Here is a 19,711-nt window from a genome sequence, read left to right as displayed (position 1 = left end):
GAAACGTAATTATCAAACTTGACGTTTGAAAAATGGCATGGTGGAAAAAACTTACGAATGGTCCCACCAATCTTTAGTTTACCTTTACCAAAAAGTTGACGGTCACTACCGGGACGGCTTCAATTACATTTCTGAGAAGAAAAGCCACATAGGCCTACCGTTTAAAATAAGTACTAGTATCCAAAGGATACCTTTGATTTTGGAACCGTTCAATTCTTTGAAATAAATGTAGATATATACAATAAAACCAGCATGTGAACATTTCATTTCAAAGGGTAGGGGTGCGTTTCTTCTTAATTACGCCAAAAACCAGAGTGAATAATCTCCTCAGCCAGGAAGAATAATACCGTATAGAAATACACAACCTGGGAAGCGTTACTTGGAGTAACGCTCCAGAGACTCATATTTTGGGGATCATAAAAATATTATCTTTTTACAACTTCGAAGTGCAATTTTTCTCGAACTAAACAATACTATATCGAAAGCTGCTGCTACATGCTTCTAACCAAAAGTTAAAGACACTGGACACTATTGGTAAATGTCAAACATGTCTTCTCACTTGGTGTATCTCAACATATGCATAAAATAACAAACCTGTGAAAATTTGAGCTCAATCGGTCATCAAAGTTGCAAGATAATAGTAAAAGAAAAACACCCTTGTTACACGAAGTTGTGTGCTCTCAGATGCTTGATTTCGAGACGTCAAATTCTAAATCTGAGGTCTCGAAATCAAATTCATGGATTACTTCTTTCTCGAAAACTTCACTACTTCAGAGGGCGCCGTTTCTCACAATGTTTTATACTATCAACCTCTCCCCATTACTCGTTACCAAGAAAGGTTGTATGCTAATAATTTTTTGAGATTACCAATAGTGTCCACTGCCTTTAAGGACACAAGTGTCAAGACATGGACCAGAACCACCTACACTTTGATGGTGATCAGAAACACCTGCACCCAATGTCATAGCGGCTAATTAGTGAGTGCAACAAGTAGCTAGCTAGCTGAGCACCACAAAATCTATACTAAAAGGTTAACATTCAAACTACCTTGTCACATGACATGTGACTCATGCAGGTATATCCTGCTCATTTTCTGCATAGCAAACAATTAATTTGCTCAACAATATTTTCTATGAAACTGGGCCCAGAGCCGTTTTGAGTCCAGTGCTCATGATGTTGTTGACCGGTTCGGATAAGCCAGAGAAAAAACCAAGGGAAAACGTATTTGACCAATCAAAATTTCGATTCAAATCAACCAATCACAGCACTTCGGCCACTTTACCCAGTGCAACCTCCACAGCATCTGTAATATACAACCATAGTTTGCAAAAATCCGGGCGGCCTTCTCAGCAAAAAGTAGGCCTATATTTATTCTCATTATTATTAACATCCCCCCCAAAAAGTATAGCCTACTTGATCTAAGTGATTTAGGCACTTGATGTACCAATCCAGTGATGTGATGTTGTGCTATACTCATGGCTGCCCATAGATAGAAAGTGGTGATCAAAGTTTGCATACAATAGAAAATATTAAAGTTGAGTTGCAGATGGCAAAATGGTGAAGTTTTATAATAAGAAGTTTACTTATGGTGAAGTTTTATAATAAGAAGTTTACTTATTGTACCACACTAGCACTGCATGTGACTGATGACCCACCCACACCGCACCGCATAGGCCTACCGTACCAGTGCACCGCATTACCCCCCCCCCCCCCCACCCCCAGACTTTTCAGGTTATAGCGCCCTCCATTGTCATGTCTTGTTCAGCATGACCCTTGACCTTCGTTATCAGGAATATCTGTCATGTGTGTTTACCTGTAGTTAAAAAAAACAATGCCTCATAAAACATCATTGCAAACACTTTGGAAGACCAAATTAAGACATCCGTTCAATCATATCGTCGTGGGGAAACTATTTAGGTGAGTTGCAAGAGAATTTTGTGTAATACAACAAGAGCAATATGAATATGAGTGACTGTAAAGTCGGACGTGTAATTACATGTTTGTTTCTGTTTGCGATCTGGGATCTGCAACTTGCAGTGCAAGTGCTGCAACAACCAGTCATGCCAGTTGGCAGTTGCAAAGTCACTGAAGAAGTGCACGTACAACTTCCACTTTTTGACATCTCACTACTGCAAGTTAAAGGTAGTGGACACTATTGGTAATTACTCAAAATAATTATTAACATAATACCTTTCTTGGTGACGAGTAAAATGGGGAGAGGTTGATGGTATAAAACATTGTGAGAAACGGCTCCCTCTGAAGTGACGTAGTTTTCGAGAAAGAAGTAATTTTCCACGAATTTGATTTCAAGACCTCAAGTTTAGAATTTGAGGTGTCGAAATCAAGCATCTGAAAGCACACAACTTCGTGTGACAAGGCTGTTTTTTTCTTTCATAGTTATCTCGCAACTCTGACGACCAATCAAGCTCAAATTTTCACAGGTTTGTTATTTTATGCGAGTTGAGATACACCAAGTGAATAATACTGGTCTTTGACAATTACCAATAAATAATAATAATAATAATGAAAATTTATAAGGCGCCTGTATCCGCCATGACTGACGCTCATGGCGCACTAACAAAAAGAAAAGAAAGAAAAGAAAAGAACAACAAATTAATCACAAAAACGTGAGGAAACGGGTAGGTTTTTAATAGTGTCCACTGTCTTTAAACCGGGCAAATTTTGATGTTTTTTCAACTGTTACGTTATTTTTTCCTCTCTCTCTTTTCTCTTGATATGCGATAACCCTTCTTCGACTTGTTGGGTAAGATCATAAGATTAAGAAAAAATTCAGTGTAATTTTAGGAATTTTGTTTATGACCTTGCCACCAATTTTACGTTATTTTTCTCTTTTTTTATTCTGAGTGTATTATGTGGTAACCCTTCTTCTCAGGTAAAGACAAAATTCAGTGGTTTTGGAGTAATTAAGGGCGGATAAATTGGTGGTGACGTGTGGAAAATTGTCCTAATTTTAATATTTAGCTAATTTTTAGGGCGGTTAAAACTGGTGGCGAGGTGCGAAAAATTATCCCATTTTGTTACTTTATTACTTTTTAGTAATATATAAATTTCCTTCTTTTTTTGTGGTTTGGAAAAACTACTAATAAAAAGTAAAAAACGTGCTGGCTCTGCTTATCAAAATACCTAAGTCACCTTTTTAATTTAGTTTTACTGTTTTACTCTAGTTATTCCTCTACCAGGTCTTGAATTACACAGAGGTCACAGAAGTATTTTTGGTCCGTATTCTTGTTGCTTGATGCATTAATTTTAAATTTTAAAAACCACATCAGGAGGAGAGAGTGGGTACTTAGTGGTCCTGTTCCATGGTGTGAATATCTTGATGATCCCCTTCACACAAATCAAAGTAACCTAAAGGCTGTAAGGGCATATAGTGGTTCCTTTTTGTTTGATGAATATGAATATTCATTACTGCTGTCGGGTACAGGGAACATGACTATGATGGTGACAGTGTGATAAAAAAAAGGTCTATGATGTCACCACCTTGGATGACTCGAAAGTGTTCATCTTAATTTAAACTGATTTTTTTTCTTTTCTCTTCAGATTACCTAATGATTATATCGTTGTTGGATGCGAGGATGGCATCATCAGAATGTATGACATTCCATCATCACAGGGACCGAATACAGAGTTGGATGAACCAGAGGTAAGAAGTAAGAAGACTTGAACAGCTCTCTTTGAATTTTGGTAATTCGCTCCAGTCTTCAACCAAGCATAGAGAGTGGCTGCCTCCTGCAAGGAACAATAACCTTAGGAATTTCGACTCTTGGTCTAGTATTAGGTGCTGAACCAACCGATACAGGTCTAGCCCCATTCCCTACCTCACCAGTATTTTGAACATGTAACACATTTGAAACAGGCCTCAAATTTTGACCACCGTTTTTTTCCCAGGTTTATTCATGTAGAATAAACCAGTAATAATAATAATTTCTTATCTACATTGTAGGGCCAGTCTGCTACACATGTAATACCCACTGTTCCTTTTGGGTTCATACAATACAGAAGGGGAAACGGATACACTTTTTCTCGTTTCTGGGAATCTAAAGAGAGGCGTGTATTGAAACTTTTTATTTTAATCACAACTTACAAACAAGAAAAATTAATTGGGAGGCACATCTGAGTTGATCAGGCTTTCCAGGGGCCCAGCAGAGTCTGCACTGAGGACCCTGCTAGTACCCAAAACAGGAAGCGAGCATCTTGTCCCATTCAGGGCTCTCCAGTATGGGGAGGGGGGGGGGGGGCAATTCAAAACACTGTCAGTGCTTGTAGTTAACAATTTGTACAGTACCATAGTTTTGTTTTAAAGACCAGAATCTAAGTGAGAGAGCTAACTGTCTTAGAGTTTAATATTTGATTACCTTGTTAATTCCTTTTCCAACAGCCAAGGCAATGTCTGGAGACCAAAGGAGGTCCAGTCCAGTCTTTGGTTCTTGCAGACATCACTCATTTCAGTACAGCTGACCTAATAGCTGGAGACTCCCGAGGGACTATGACTATCTTCTGTAATGGTCAGATTCTTAGCAGACAGAGTATCTCCGAGCTCAGCCTCAACTTTCTACAGGTGGACACAGATGCAGGTGAGTTTCAAAATGGAAAGATAACCACTTCCTGACAGTAACAAATCTTTGCTGGTATCTGGGTGATATTGGGTTTTTTTCTCAGAACTTTTTGGAACTACCAAAAGCTTTTTTGGGGGAAAAAAACATTCCCCAAAAACATTACCGGGTTGTCCTTGATTTTGTTTTAGTAACAAGGAAGCTGGACAAGTTAGCTAGCTGTTTGCTCTAGTCCATATTTCATTTTCAATTGGATCGTTTTTCAGCACTGAACTAGCCAGCTGGATCATTTAAAATGAGTTTTGACTAGTCCTCACGTATTTTACATAGCTGACCAATGTTTATAGTGAACAGGCCGTGGCCCAACAGTTTGATTAGAGCTCTAGACTCAAGCTATGTTGTTCTTCGTGGTGGCTCTTGTGTCCTGGGGCAAGATATTTTAGGAAAACTGCCTTGTATTTCATGTGAAACATTAAAGGCAGTGGACACTATTGGTAATTACTCAAAATAATTATTAGCATAAGACCTCACTTGGTAAAGAGTAATTGGGAGAGGTTGATAGTATAAAACATTGTGAGAAACGGCTCCCTTTTGCCGTAGTTCTTACATGTACATAGAGTTGCACCCATAGGTCAATCCATTTAGCTTCGCCCTTAGTGTGTCCATCAATCAAATGCAAATGTGCACCAACAAATCTGATAGTAAAATTTCATTTTGGGGGAAAAAGGAAAATAGAGTTGAATTGGATTTTAACCTGTGACTCCTCGAATGCCTTGCCGGTTCTCTATCAACTGAGTCTACGTCCACGCTTTACTTTCATGTAAAATGCAATAAGGATGTTGTTTCAAAAAAAGAGTACAAACAATAGTAGAACAAAAAAGAGGGCTTGTGTGTTTGTATCATGTGAAGGGTGAAGGGCAGGGTGGACAAAAACGATGTAACTGCAGTTTTGTTCAAGAGTGAAGCAGGGCTCGCTTTCACGAAGGGTTAAGATTGATCTTAAAGGAACACGTTGCATTGGATCGGACGAGTTGGTCTATAAAAAACGTTTGAAACTGTTTGTTATGGATCATTGGATGGTTAGAAAGATGTTTTTAAAGTATAATATAATGATCCACACAAGTACCACTCAAAATTGCACAGTTTTCCTTTTACGTCGCGAACTAACATGATCGGCCATTTATGGGAGTACAAAATTTGACTCCTATAAATGGCCGACCGTGTTAGTCGACGAGGTGAAAGGAAAACAACAAATTTGGAGGCATATTTGTGTGGATAATTCTATTCTACTTTCAAATCATCTTTCTAACCATGAATTTTATAACAAACGGTTACACACACTTTTCAAAGACCAACTCGACCCGTCCAAGGCAATGTGTTCCTTAACTCTTTGTGAAATTGAGCCCAGGAGCAATCTTCCAGATTGTCTGTTAAGTTTATAAAGTTCTTTGTGTGAAATCTTTTGTGACTTGTTTGTTCTCTGTTTATTTTTGCCAGCTGGTAATCCGAGCCTACTAGCTGGAGATACTGGTGGTGTCATTAATGCCTTACTACCATACAGTCATCTGTGGAAACTTCAACTCAACCCAGTCTCACAATCTGTAAGTACATAGATGGATGTTGTGTCTCAAGTCAAAGTCAAGAGGGTTAGTGGGTGCATTACATTGTGTCGTGGCTAAATGCTAGAGTATGAAATCCAAGTTCTGGGTTCAAATCCTGGAGCCAATTTCTTAGCGCTGCTTAATTTGGATATAACATAAGCATATTTCACAGGGTAGTAAGAAAAATTTATTGTCCAGTTTTCGCACTCACAATTAATTTGCATTGCTACGTATGCACCAGAAGGTTAGTGCTCATGCCTTTTCATGTGCTTACAGTTAGCAGATCTTTAAAATGCAAACTCACGCAGTAAGCACAAATATTTAGGCAGCTGTATGACAGCTGGCCCAAAATGTGACAATTGCTTTTAATCACCCAGGAGGTAATGGGTATCTGCTTGGTTAGAGAATCTTTGTGTGCCCATTTTGCTGCCAGTGCTGCCTAATCCCAAGGAGTTGAGATGGTTTTAAGAATGTGTAAGAGCCAATTAACTTGGGTGTAGTAAAATGTGTAAGGCACTTTGAAACAATGTTTTAAAGCCATTGGACACTTTCAGTAAACAGTATTTTCCAAGTCCCACACTTCGTTTATCACAACTTATATATAAAATAACAAACCTGTGAAAATTTACGCTCAATCAGTAATCGGAGTTGGGAGAAAATAACGGGAAAACCCACTGATAATTGTTTAAATTTTTTCTCAAAAAGTAAAGCATTTCATGGAATAATATTTCAAGAGAAGTCTTTACCTTCTGTAAACCCTGTAAGTTATTTGTAAATCTGTGAACCTTTTTTTTTCCTGTTCCGAAAGTGTACAATGGCTTTCAAGCGCGTCATAAATGCATGTTATTATTATTATTATTATTATTTTGTTATTATTAGACTCCAGTTAAGTTGCCAGGCTATGTAGTTAAAATGAGGCCTGAAGTCTTATAATCTTTAAGTGAGAATTCACCTTATTCTCAAAAAGTATGTTATTTCAGAGGGAGCCATTTCTCACAATGTTTAATACTATCAAAAGCTCTCCGTTGCTCATAATACCAAGTTATAGTTGTTATGCTAACAATGTCCAGTGCCTTTGAACGAACATCCACAGTCAGATGTTTCACCATCCTTTTACGTTTATGGTGTCTGACCCTTGTCTGAATTGTTCCAACAGGTAGACAACGGTCCCTCAGGGGTCAAGTCTCTACTAGCAACCCTCCTGGTTGGTTCTTCAGGGCAGATGAGTAATTATATCTTAGCATCAGATGACAGATGTAACCTCCACTTCATACAGCAAGGTCTTATTGTACTCACGCTGAAAACACCAGCGGTCGTTACAGCCGTGAGTTTGTTTTGATTCTTCATTGTGATTGTTAGGCTGTGTATGAGTCTGCAGCTATGCCCGTTGGCTGCAACAATGAGCGAGTTCGAGTGCTCTCCATGGTTAACTAAAAGTGGACTTTTTTTCACTCAAACCTAGAATGGTCCACCATTGGTTGACTACGGTGGTCGATCATTTGGAACCAGTCTAAGCACCATGGTTTCATCCGTGGTCCCGATAGCCTGTTTCATGCTAACAAGTGTAAAGCGCAGAAGGGAACTTTATCAAAAAGACAAAATGGAAGTGTTGATTACCGTACTGATGATTGACCAAACTTCCAAAGGAGTCACAAATACGTTGGCAGTGGCTCGTCACGAGCCAACTAATGTGTGCACTTGAAACTAGATCTTTGTCATGCAGAATAGGATTTGTGGATGATTATAGCCGGAGCCATAGCAAATGGTGTTTGAAGCTTTGCATGGTGTTGAGAATAAGAGTAACTATAAATATAAGTATGAATAGTAAACTTACAACCATGAGTAAAATCTCTTCTGAAGGAGTGGTAGCGCTGAAAAGAGCCTGTTTGGTCTCAGTTTGGTCTCAGCCGGTTTGGTCTCTGAGACCAAACCATCTCTTTTCAGAGCCACCACTCTTTCAAGAAATTTTACTAAATCTTCTGCCATAACACTACCCTAGAGACATTTGTCAGATGACTTCACTGTGTTTTCCACAACATGCTGGAGTACAATATGCCCGCACCGCTGACCACACACAAATGCTACTCTTACTGCGCAACACTACAAGATGGAATAGTATAAGTGCGTAGTTCTCTAGCATGGCAGACATCCGGCAGTGCTATATAGAAATGTGAGATCAGTGAAAAGGGTCTATGCTGGGCTCAAACCACCCCCTAGAAATGCAAGGCTTACCCCCTTATGATCTTTTTAAGTTAAATGGTATAGTGTCTTGATAATGTCCTGATAGTGTCTTTTTTAAATATAAGGCTATTTTGTTATGCTAAACAAAAATGATTCTAAACGCAAGGCATACACCCATTTTTATTTATTTATTTATTTATTTATGTTATCCTAGATGTGTTGTGGCAATTTCCTCTCCAAAGATGAGCTACAGACCACTGAGGTATTTCAAGGGTCGACCAGCCAGGTAGCCCTAGGTGGTAAAGATGGCTCCATCTTCATCATGAATAACTTTCAGGTAAGTCTAAACTGTGTCCTCAGATTTTGAAACTGTTCAGGGACGGTTCAAACCATGTGGTGTTCCGTTGGTGAGTGATCTGGTGCACTAGACTGAAGTTGTGATGTCCTGATCTATAGAGTGTGGATTGAAGTTCAAATCTTGACAACAGTGTCCTTAAGCAAGACACTTAAACCTGTGATGTTTGGTCCTTCAAATAAGACGTAACGCAATCGGTCCCTTGCTCCCTTGTATTTTGTAAGTACGCTGAGTCAGTAAGAAAAGGGATTTGCCCTGGTTTTTGATGGCATATTTGACCACAGAGTGTGCCAAAGCAAATTTTAAAAAGATTCTCACAGCAGGGGGAGGGGGAGGAGGCTTTACTTTTGTATGTTGTCACTGACGCCTAAGCCAATTTGTTGCTGCCAAACTTAAGGACAATGTGATAAACATGCTGAAATTTGTGTTTCTACTTTCTCTCAACTCTAAGCCTGGTTTGTTATTCCATGTATGTGTATGATCACACATATTAATAACACTGTCTGCGACTATTTTGTCAGCTCTACCAATGCACTTTAGACAAGAGCAACCAGACAAGAGCCAATGTTCTGTACAGTTATTTTGCCCAAACTACATGTATAACCACAATTTCAACTATGCTTAGATTTCTGTTTGAGTAATAACAATGTTTCTCCATATGTCATTATCGCAGATACACAAGGCTGAATTCGCAAATATGCAGCTTCCCATCATGCACCTTGCCTCCATAGCAACAGGGCATAGTGATGAGTTAGATTCACTGCTTAGTGCTGGGCATAGTAACTACGTCACGCTGTATCACAACAGGAAGGTAGGTTTACATTCCCCAAAGTAAAAAGACATTCTAAGGGTGTGTTCGATTATCTTCCCTGGGTTGACCCTGCGGTGCTCACTCAGGTGAGCCCCTGACAAGAGCTAATCGAACGATCACACTCGCCCTCTTGCGGTAATGGCATGCGACTCGGGTCACCCCCAAGTGACCCTCTCCACAAGCAGTGCACTGGGGGCTGACCCAGGTGAGCCCCTGGAATAATGTCAAAGCTATTGGAACGCACCGGGGGCAGACCGTGGTTGACCCAGGGAAGCTAAACAAACACACCCTTAATAACTAAAGTCTTTTTTCGTTTTAACCAGCCACTTACGTGTACTTATCATAAATCAATTGCAAGGTAACAAACACTTTGGGTTTTTTTTCTGTGAGATTTGCCGAAATATTGGGCCCCAATCTCCCATTGAAGCCAGCAGCTTCTCCCTGTTTGAGGGTACCCAGACAGATCCTATATTGAAGTTGTGATGACTTGGGCAATAAAGGTGTCTCAGTGGTCTCTCTCCATGCTGATCCCTCCTCGAACATGTGGATTGGGTTTTTCAGTCCCTACCTGCCTGCTTGGGTTTTCTCTCCCTCGTCACAACTGAAATTTCTACACTGTTTTCTCTACAAAAAGTTGGTGTGATGTTTATGTTAGGATACTTTGCCGACAATATAATTCAGATTCGGAGTTAGACTGAATCATTGAGTGTGTGGGTCAGATTCTAGACACTTATTTCATTGAACAAGGCACTGAACCATATTTGCTTCTCCTCACCCAGGTGTATAAAATGGGAACCTTAGAGGGATTAGGCAACCTTAAGAAGCTTGAGTTTGTATGCCCCCAAGGAGTTGAGAAAGAGATAATAATGTAAAATACTAAGGTATGTGTGCTATAGACATGATAGACTCTGTAAGTCTTGGGCGTATTTGAACATAGGGACCAATTTGTACGTAACTTTGTTTCATTGAAGAAATGTAGGTATGAAAATTGGTCCCCAAAATGTTCCAGTAAGCGCAACAGTCATATAAGTCCTTGAAATTTTGAGCTGTTTGTTTATTTATTTCGATGTCCTTTGTTTCTACAGCTTGTCAATCGATACCAAGCATCAGATTGGATCAACTCCCTGGCAGTGGCGGATCTCGACAAGAACGGAGAGCAGGAGATTTTAATCGGCTGTCGAGATGGATGGCTACATGCCCTCCGACCTTTATGAGGTGGGGACACAATTTATCTGGACTCTTTTAAGGACTGTTACGAACAGTTATAACCATCCATTGGTTTTATGTGATGCTGTGTAGACCTGGAATTTCACCTTCGAGAGGGCAAGGCCACTTTTCCAGTTTGAAAAGAGGACACTTTCACTGGAACTTCTACAGGGAAGCTCTTGAAGGGGGCACCTAGGCTAGGGGGCACCTAGGCCAGGGGGCACCTAGGCCAGGGGGCACAGAGGTCATGGCCTCCATGTAACTCCAGGCCTGACATTGACCTCTTGTTGAGCAGGTTTAACTGTAAACCTGGTGTGGATCCAGAGAGTGCTTTGCCGTGGGGGAATAAGAGTGATTAGACTGGGAGGCTGGAGGCCACTAACCCAGTCGGCATTTCTGTAACGAGGTATTTGGTTCATGTTGATGGGAATAAGAGCACTGTTCCCCCTTCCTCGACAAATAGTGGTCCATGTTGGGTCTCTACTTGTTCAACATTACAGAGGTAAATGACAACAAAGGGTATCTTCAATAAATTGCTTCTTGCAACATGTGTGGTAAATTCCAACTTGGTTAGCATCTTCAAAAGGACAAGGTGGGCTATTCATTGTTATGTATTTATATGAATCCAATTTTGCTCTTACATGCGGAACCTTGTATTTTTATCAACGTACACAATGCATTATGCACTTTTTCAAGCAAATATTGCCAAGTACAATGTACACAAGGCCTTGTGACTTTTTCAGGCAAAAATTGCTAAGTAGCCTTGTGACTTTTTGAAGCAAAAACTACTAAGTACATACATACCTTGTGACTTTTTCAGGCAAATATTGCTAAGTACACAAGTATACAGGCCTTGTGACTTCATAAGGCTATTTACTTTCAAACAAAAATTGTTAAGTACCCAAGGCTATGGCCTTGTGACATTTTCAAGCAAAATTGCTAAGTACACAAGGCTATAGCACGCCATTTGAATGTGACATAAATTTCATCTACACATTAAATTACTCATAACCAAAAACAAACTGGTATCCTTCTAGAGAGATTTAGTTTGACGCGGTGCTTGGTTACCAGTTACTCTTCCCTTCTGTATTTGCGTATTTTATTTGGAATTGAGGGACACAGTTTTTGAAATGGTGTATATGTAGTTGTACTATTTTATTTGCTGTTGTGTAGTTTACCTTCTGTTTAGTGGCCTTATTTAGACACATTTGTTATGCTACTCTCACACTTGGGCGAATATTCTTGCAAATATGAATATTTGAAATTCGCGGTGAATTCGCCCAAAATTTGCGAATTGATAGTGAATATTTTCACGTTCGCCCTCGGTCACCCCTTGACCTGTCAGTACCAATATGTTACGAATCTTTACGAATACTTAACAATGCTAGCCAATGATTGCCAATGCCGTACAATAGCTTACGAAAGTTGCCAATGCTTACGAACGCTTTACCAAGGTTACTAATGGCTACCAATGCGTACGAAAATCTACGGCGAATAACTGTCTTGGCAACATTCGCTGAAATTTAAAAGCGCTTTCCAATGCTGATTCACACTCTTGCAAATAATATTAGAGTGAATGTGCTTACAAATGAAAATATTTGACAATCGCTCACACTTTGCAACATTCGCTGTGTCTTCGTAAGGGTGCATAAAAAAATCAGAGCGGTTACCCGTCACGCCCCATCTCCTTACGAAGATCGGTCAATGTACAAACCTTTTTTTTATGTCAGCGAGTGTTGCGAAGACGGTCATTCGCCTCATCATTCGTGAGCATTAGTTTGTAAAGGCACCTGTAAGGCGTTTGAACCTTCGCGGGTCCCCTTTCTTACAAATGTGGTGTTGCTGTTTGTCAAACGAACAAGTTGCAAGAGCGAGATTCGCCCTGGTATTTATAGCAATTGCGTCCGCGTAATCCATTGTTCGGAAATTAGTCAGAAAATAGCAAGACATTGGCAACAATGGTAAGACATTGGTAACATTCCTAAGTGCATTATTAACGTTTGTAAGCCCTTTCGTAAGCATTCGCAAAGCATTCGTAACATTCGCTAGCAATCGCTTCATTTGTGAAATTTTAGGTAAGCTCAGTCGCGACATGCGCAACGTTCGTTGCCTATTTGTTAGGCATTGGCTAGCATTGTCAAGCGTTGGTAAGCATTCGCCATACATTGTTAAGGAGAGGTCAAGGGACGACCGAGGGTTGACCAAGATGAAAATATTCACCATCCAATAGTAATTGTTTGGCAAGGACATTCGCCACTTTTTGATTGAGTAATCTTCGAAAAGAGGTGGAGAATGACCAGTGAACGTTTCGAAATTGTTACCAACGCTTACGAAACACGGCGCATGTTGCAAAGTTTGAGTGATTGTCAAATAATTCCATTTGTAAGCCCATTCTAGCTCTAGCATATTTTTCCTAGTGTGAGAGTAGCATTAAAGACGCAGTTTTCTTTTAAAGTATGGCAGAAATAGCTAAAAGCTTGTGATTTTTAGTTTAACTTGCCACCTTTCATTATATTTAAGTATCTGTCTTTATATTATATGTAAATCAACTAATTAAGGATAACAATTAGTATTCACTAGATATTATTTCTTAAATTACTGCAAAACACCTAATGTTATTGCTTTGAACATCCAACTGTGCTTTTATGTATTCTATGTGTAATGTTTAAAATTATGAAAAATTAAAACAAAATATAAACATGTACATCGTATGTTTGCTTTGAAAATTATATTTTTATTGATGTTCGTATCTCTGTTTGGCAGCTGACAAGTTGGAAGACAATGTGTTACTTCAAATAATTACACAGAAACCAAAATAATGTTCTTGTGATTTTGTTTGAGCGAAAAATTCACAAGGCTATTATTGCCTTATATTTTTTTGCGAACGAAAAGTTAACAAGTCCTTGTGATTTGGCTATATAATTATAGCCTTTTGGTTTTTTCGCGTGAAAAGTTCACAAGGCTTTAGCCTAATGATTTTTTTCGAGGGAAAATATCACAAGGTTATAGCCTTATGATTTTTTTGAACGAAAAGTTCACAAGGCTAATGCCTATGTGATTTTTTTCGAATAAAAAGTTCACTCAACGGAAAGTTCACAAGGCTATATATAGCCTTATGATTTCTAGCCTTATGATTTCTTTACAGAAAAAATCACGAGGCCTTGTAAACTTTTCGCTCAAAAAAATCATAAGTCTATGGCCTTGTAAACTTTTCACTCTAAAATATTCATAAGGCTATATAAAGCCTTGTGAACTTTTTGCTCGAAAAAAAATCATAAGGCTATATTTGGTTAAAATTCGGACTTTACCCCTTACATAGTTTTTGAAGTTTTACCCCAACTTTCAAGTAAAAGTAAAAAATAACACTAACTCCCTAATTATTGCTTCAAATATTATTATTGGCTTCTGTTAAAAGGCTTCAGAAACACCTACTGCATCATGAAGAGCAGAACATCGCACCTTAAAAACAAAATTAGGAAAAGTTAAGTTAAGTGCTGTCCTCACCCCCTATGATTTTTTCAAATTTTGACCAATAAAAGGATGTTCGTACCACGTCACGTGCATGCACATCGAGCAAGGCATGCTGGGGAAAAATGGCGCGGCAAGATCGATCACCCCTTGGAACGAGGTTTATGCACCCCTTTACTCCGATCCCCGCGGCCATTTTCTTTCTGATCGTAGACATCGTGTGTTGAGCTCCAATTGTGTGGTGAAAAAGCAGATTTTCTGCAACATTTTACATCGAAAACCGACATCAAAATTCAACAACATCCACGATGATAACTGCACGGATGTTCATAGAATCTTCTTAATCAGGTAAGTGATTCATGTGTTGATGCAAAAGAGAAAATTTGAGGGGGGTTTCTAAAGATTGTCTTGGCAATACAGTCAAATTGCTGTCGGCTAATTAATGATATAACCTCAACACAAATAGAAGAAACATAGATTGTGTTAAAATTGATTAAACCACTGAATTCTTGCTCAATACAAGTGAGGAAAATATTGTTAGGGACGGATATTTTTGTTGAAACATTGACCCACATCGATTTTGATGATGAATTCTAACACGTTGCACTACACGTTTTTGGTTTCTCCAATTCCTTCAATGCAAGTGTTTAGAGTAAATTCACATGGTGCACATGTTTTTCTATGAATTGTTTTCTTGTGTGTTGGGAATTAGATTTGACAACATGAAGCACTGTACATGTCATGTATATGTGGAGACAATTTAAAGGCCCCCTGAACATGCTGTCCTGATGAAGTAAAATTTCCCGATGCCTTATACTTCCTATATCCCCTCATTATGTATCAACACTAATTTACATCCATACTTATTTATATAATATAATTTTGTTCTTTTTCAGAGTTCGTGGGATCTGAATGTTTCCCTTTCATCAGAAGTGTATGCTGCCTCTCCCTGCATCTCAACAGTCTGTCCAGTCACAACAGCAGTCACTGAGGTACAAGCCTCAACCGTTCTGTAAGGCAACCAAAATGTACATTTCTATTACTAGCTGTAGGGCCATGATAATTTATACCAACACATTTGCCCAAAGTTCCCTCATACTTTTTTTTTCTTCTCCTAAGACCCGCATTATTTATTACTTCTTCTTTTTTGTGGGGCCTCCGATGAATCCGTTAAATTTCTATTAAAAACCAATCATTTAGAAGAGCCCTTCTTGATGAAATGTTCATACTTTCCCTCAAGAGCCAAACATCATGCCTGTATTACAGGCAACTAATTCTAGTTCACCAAAAGGAACGATTACACTGTATTTCTGTACTTGCAAACATGGAATTACTGTTCATGAATAATATGTAACTCTACCCCCGCCCCCAAGGATGTTGAAAAAAATTAGCTTTTTAATTTTGAATACATCCTATTAAATAGGTGTACATGTACTTGGTAGTTACTCCAAAAAGTAAAAAGTAATTACCATGAAAACGTAAGAGCACTGGTCATGTTGATGTAAAACAATGTTGTTGGAAAAACACCCTTTAAAGTTAAATGTAGTTTTAGGGAAAGTGGTAAAAAAATTTCAACCCTTAAAAAAATTAAATCTGAAAAAGGCTTCAGGCAATGCATCTGAAAGCACACAATTTTGTGCATGGAATGTAGATTTCCTTTCATATTTTGTTTACTTTGATGACCATTTGAACCAAAAATTTCACTGGTTTGTTATTTTTGCATTTATTGTGGCACACCAAGTGACTGGTGTTTGATAATTACCGAAAGTATCCTCAATCTTTATTATTTTCTAAAAGTTACTTTTAATTAGTTCATCAACACCTAGAAGGGGAATAGGGGATCATCAAAGCCGTTCATAGACCCAATAATTGTCCAAATATTAGGATTCATCAGAGAATAATAAGCAAACCAGACTAGATTGTTTATTTGAATTTTCAAGAATTTATTTGAACAAACTCATGTTTTCCAAAGAAAGAAAACAATACCATCAGTTAGTATAGCCACACTGTTAGACATTAACCCCAACCCACCCCTACCTCAAGAACTTGATTATGACTAAGTTATATGTTATGTTTCCCGAATGTTTTAATTAAAACAATTTTTGTTTTGGGGGTGCTTTGGCACTCCTATTGCTTCCTTACTATTCATTTTGATAGTTGCTTAAATTGATGGTTAGAAATGTGCCAGTTGATGTTAAATTACTTAACCCTCATTGAAATTATTTCAAAATGTTTTTTTTAATGCACTTGTCAAGTGCCACAATTCAAATAATATTGTATTTGTAAAATCAAATACAGCTTTAAATTCATACTTGTATTTATTAACAGTATTGAAAATGTGTATAGTTTCAAAATTCAACTTAAACCCCAAACCAGTTAAGAATTTATCCAAGAAACATCAGCTGGCAAATGACAACCACAGCTAAGAAATATAAATGATCAACCAAGGAAGAAATGTAACCTGTTTGTCCAAAAGGAGTCCACATGGCTAACAAAAAAACTAGTCTCATGAAAACATAAATTTTACAACTATTTGGTTTCCACAAACTTGCAAAATAATTGTTTGTGCTTTTTCAGAATATTTACAGAATCAAAGTGATGATTGGTTTCTTTTCAAAGAAATCTAATTCAATTTGACTCCTTTATGGTATACAGGTAGCATTTCTTACTTATAAAGAAGGTACAACATTGGTATTCATATACTGCATATAGAGTGCACAAATTTGGACACAAAAAACATTATCTAAAACTTGCAGCGTTTCAAAACAAATTTCTTTTATTGTTTATTCCAAAACAGTTTTTACATCAAGTGGACATTTAGATGAATGTTTACTTGCATGCTTACCAAAATTTAAGGTAATGCATGTCCACTAAATTCCTGCATTAATTCAACTTAAAAGTTAAAATCACAATAGCGTAACTACCAATGTTGTATCTTCTGTAAAGGCCGCATCTTATAGCTTGTTCTGTGACTTTATAATCTCAATCTTGGTACAAACATTGACTAGTGTTTTTAGTCAAAAATGACTAAGTCCAAAAAAGGACACAGAAAGTCAATAATTACTAAGTGTTTTTGGTCAAAAAATGACTAAGTCCAAAAAAGGACACAGAAAGTCAATAATTACTAAGTGTTTTTGGTCAAAAAATGACTAAGTCCACAAAAGGACACAGAAAGTCAATAATTACTGAGTGTTTTTGTCAAAAATAGACTAAGTCCAAAAAAAGACTAAGTACAAACAGTCAAAAATAGACTAAGTCCAAAAAAAGACTAAGTACAAACATTGACTATGAGTTTCTGCTAAAAAAATTACTAAGTACAAACAATGGCTATTTTTTTGGTCAAAAAATGACTAAGTCCACAAAAGGACATAGAAAGTCAATAATTACTAAGTGTTTTTGTCAAAAAATGACTAAGTCCAAAAAAAGACTAAGTCCAAACATTGACTATGAGTTTCTGCTCAAAAAATTACTAAGTACAAACAATGGCTAGTGTTTTTGGTCAAAAAATGACTAAGTCCACAATGGAACTCCATTTTATTGTTATTTAAAGTCACAACAAGCTATAAGACGATACCTTTAATAAGGGGCTGCATTCCATTTTGATGTACCTAGCAATATAATCTAATGGTAATTTGAATTTGACGCCTTGTATAAGTGTCATATGCAAATTTCTAGTTGATTACATGTTGGTGTACATTAACTATGGGATACAGTCTCTTCTGCACCCCTATAGGGGGTGTACTTGGTTGATCATGATTTTAATAATAGGGGGGGTAGGGCCAAACTTTTTACGGAGTTAATTTCGAACCGTACAACGGCACGAGAAATTTTTTTGGCTGACTTAGTCTATATAAAAAAGGCAATTTTTAAGGGATTTTTTTGATTTTTTTAAGCACCACTGAACTGTAGAAGCAGCAGAGTTGCGCAAACGTGTGAGCCAGTTGGTGTGGTCAACTACTATCTAGAAAGTGAAGCGACTTAATGATCTAAGTATTAATGGAAGGAAAGCATTTTATTAAGTTAAATCAAGTTAATGTTTCATTAATAGTCTGTTTTACCAAAGTCCTACTTTACATGATTGACAAACTAGAAAGATTGGTTTTTTTTTTTTAAGTCCAAAGCCAAAAACAAACTAAAGATTTTTTTTCAAGGTCCAAAACGTAAGTCGAAAGGATTCTGTTGCCTGTTAAAATGTTTGATGAATCTGTATCAAGTGTACCATCGGACGTCTCCCCCTGTTCGGGCAAACACGTCGCTAAGTTCTTGGAGTCAAGTTTCAAGTTTGAATTTTGGTTGAAGTGTAAAAGGACGTTTCCACTCCGTCACCGATTGAGTCCTGTACCATCAGAATAACGAAGACTTCAACCCAGATGATGATGCGCTGATCAGAGAAACAAGATTCCAACATGGCGGCTGAACTTGAACAATTTTGTTAATTTTTGTGACGAGCACAAAAAAAACAAACTAAAATACGCATGTTCTTTTCAATATTAACAGCATACTCAGGAATATATTGGTTTCACTTGCATTAGAAGTACTACACTTCTGAATAAATTTTGTTTCATATCAATCATAAATTTTGGATTTGTTAAAACATCGCAACATTTTAACAGTGTGTGTGATTACATGTTCAAATAAAGTCAAATTTCAAAGTCAAAAGTGAGGTTGTACGAAAACATCAGATTTGCATCTTCATTGCATTGAGTATCATAACAGAAGATATTGTGGATGACATTGGGTTCATGGAGGATAACTAGACTGAGAAAAAAAAACTCTTAAATAAACCTAACCTATCTCTAAACTCCTAAGTACAACAAAGTTTCAAATTCTATAGAACTACAAATTGAAAATCTAGGATCAACAACTACTCCTACTGATTAACTTCATGTAAATTTCAAACAAATTATAAATTACAATTTTTTGCATAAAAATGAGTCTGACGTTGATGTCGGAAAATTAAAGTTTTATCAGTGACGATAAAATCACTTATAATTTGGTGTATTTTACATCTAGAAAGACACCTGTGATTCTGCAAACAGTGCATGACTAGAGTAACAAAGCGACGTCTTATTTAGAATACCTATTCCTGCCGTTTCCTTTTTGGCATAATATTCATAACAAAATCAATCTAACAAGCGAATTGAGAAATAACTAATAGTTTTGAAGTTATTTATTTAATAATTCTACACTAATAATGGACAAGTTTGTATGCTCCCTTTTCCTCAAACTACCTAGACATGTGACAAATTATTAAGTTTGTTCTGAGGTTATTTAACTGAATAAGTCTACACTAATACTGCTAATACGCTAATAAACACCTAGTTTGATCCATTGTACACTTTGCTGTCGTACATGTTGAGACAATCTCATGTTTACCATAAAAGAATTAAAATAGTTGATGGACATCGCACAAAATTTGCTTTGTTTCAAAGAGATCTTAACAAACACAAAATAAAATTGTTATACTGACAAAAACTAGTAGCTTGCATTTGTTCCCAACAATTCTACAGGTTTA

The 19,711-nt window shown here is 37.5% G+C and overlaps 1 protein-coding gene across 1 annotated transcript; it reads left to right on the top strand.

Moving 5' to 3' along the window:
• The first annotated feature begins 1,788 nt into the window (after window positions 1-1,788).
• LOC139948598 (uncharacterized) lies at window positions 1,789-13,363 on the top strand. Its single transcript, XM_071946780.1, has 8 exons — window positions 1,789-1,917; window positions 3,562-3,664; window positions 4,400-4,595; window positions 6,072-6,175; window positions 7,332-7,499; window positions 8,571-8,693; window positions 9,385-9,522; window positions 10,608-13,363. The coding sequence occupies exons 1-8, from the start codon at window positions 1,832-1,834 to the stop codon at window positions 10,734-10,736; spliced, it is 1,047 nt and encodes a 348-aa protein (XP_071802881.1). The 5' UTR covers window positions 1,789-1,831; the 3' UTR covers window positions 10,737-13,363.
• Window positions 13,364-19,711: the final 6,348 nt, after the last annotated feature.

This window comes from Asterias amurensis, chromosome 1 (genome assembly GCF_032118995.1).
Source record: "Asterias amurensis chromosome 1, ASM3211899v1".
Classification (NCBI taxonomy): Eukaryota; Metazoa; Echinodermata; class Asteroidea; order Forcipulatida; family Asteriidae; genus Asterias; species Asterias amurensis.
The sequence above is the reverse complement of the archived record's forward strand: the minus strand, read 5'-3'. Positions and strand labels throughout refer to the sequence as shown.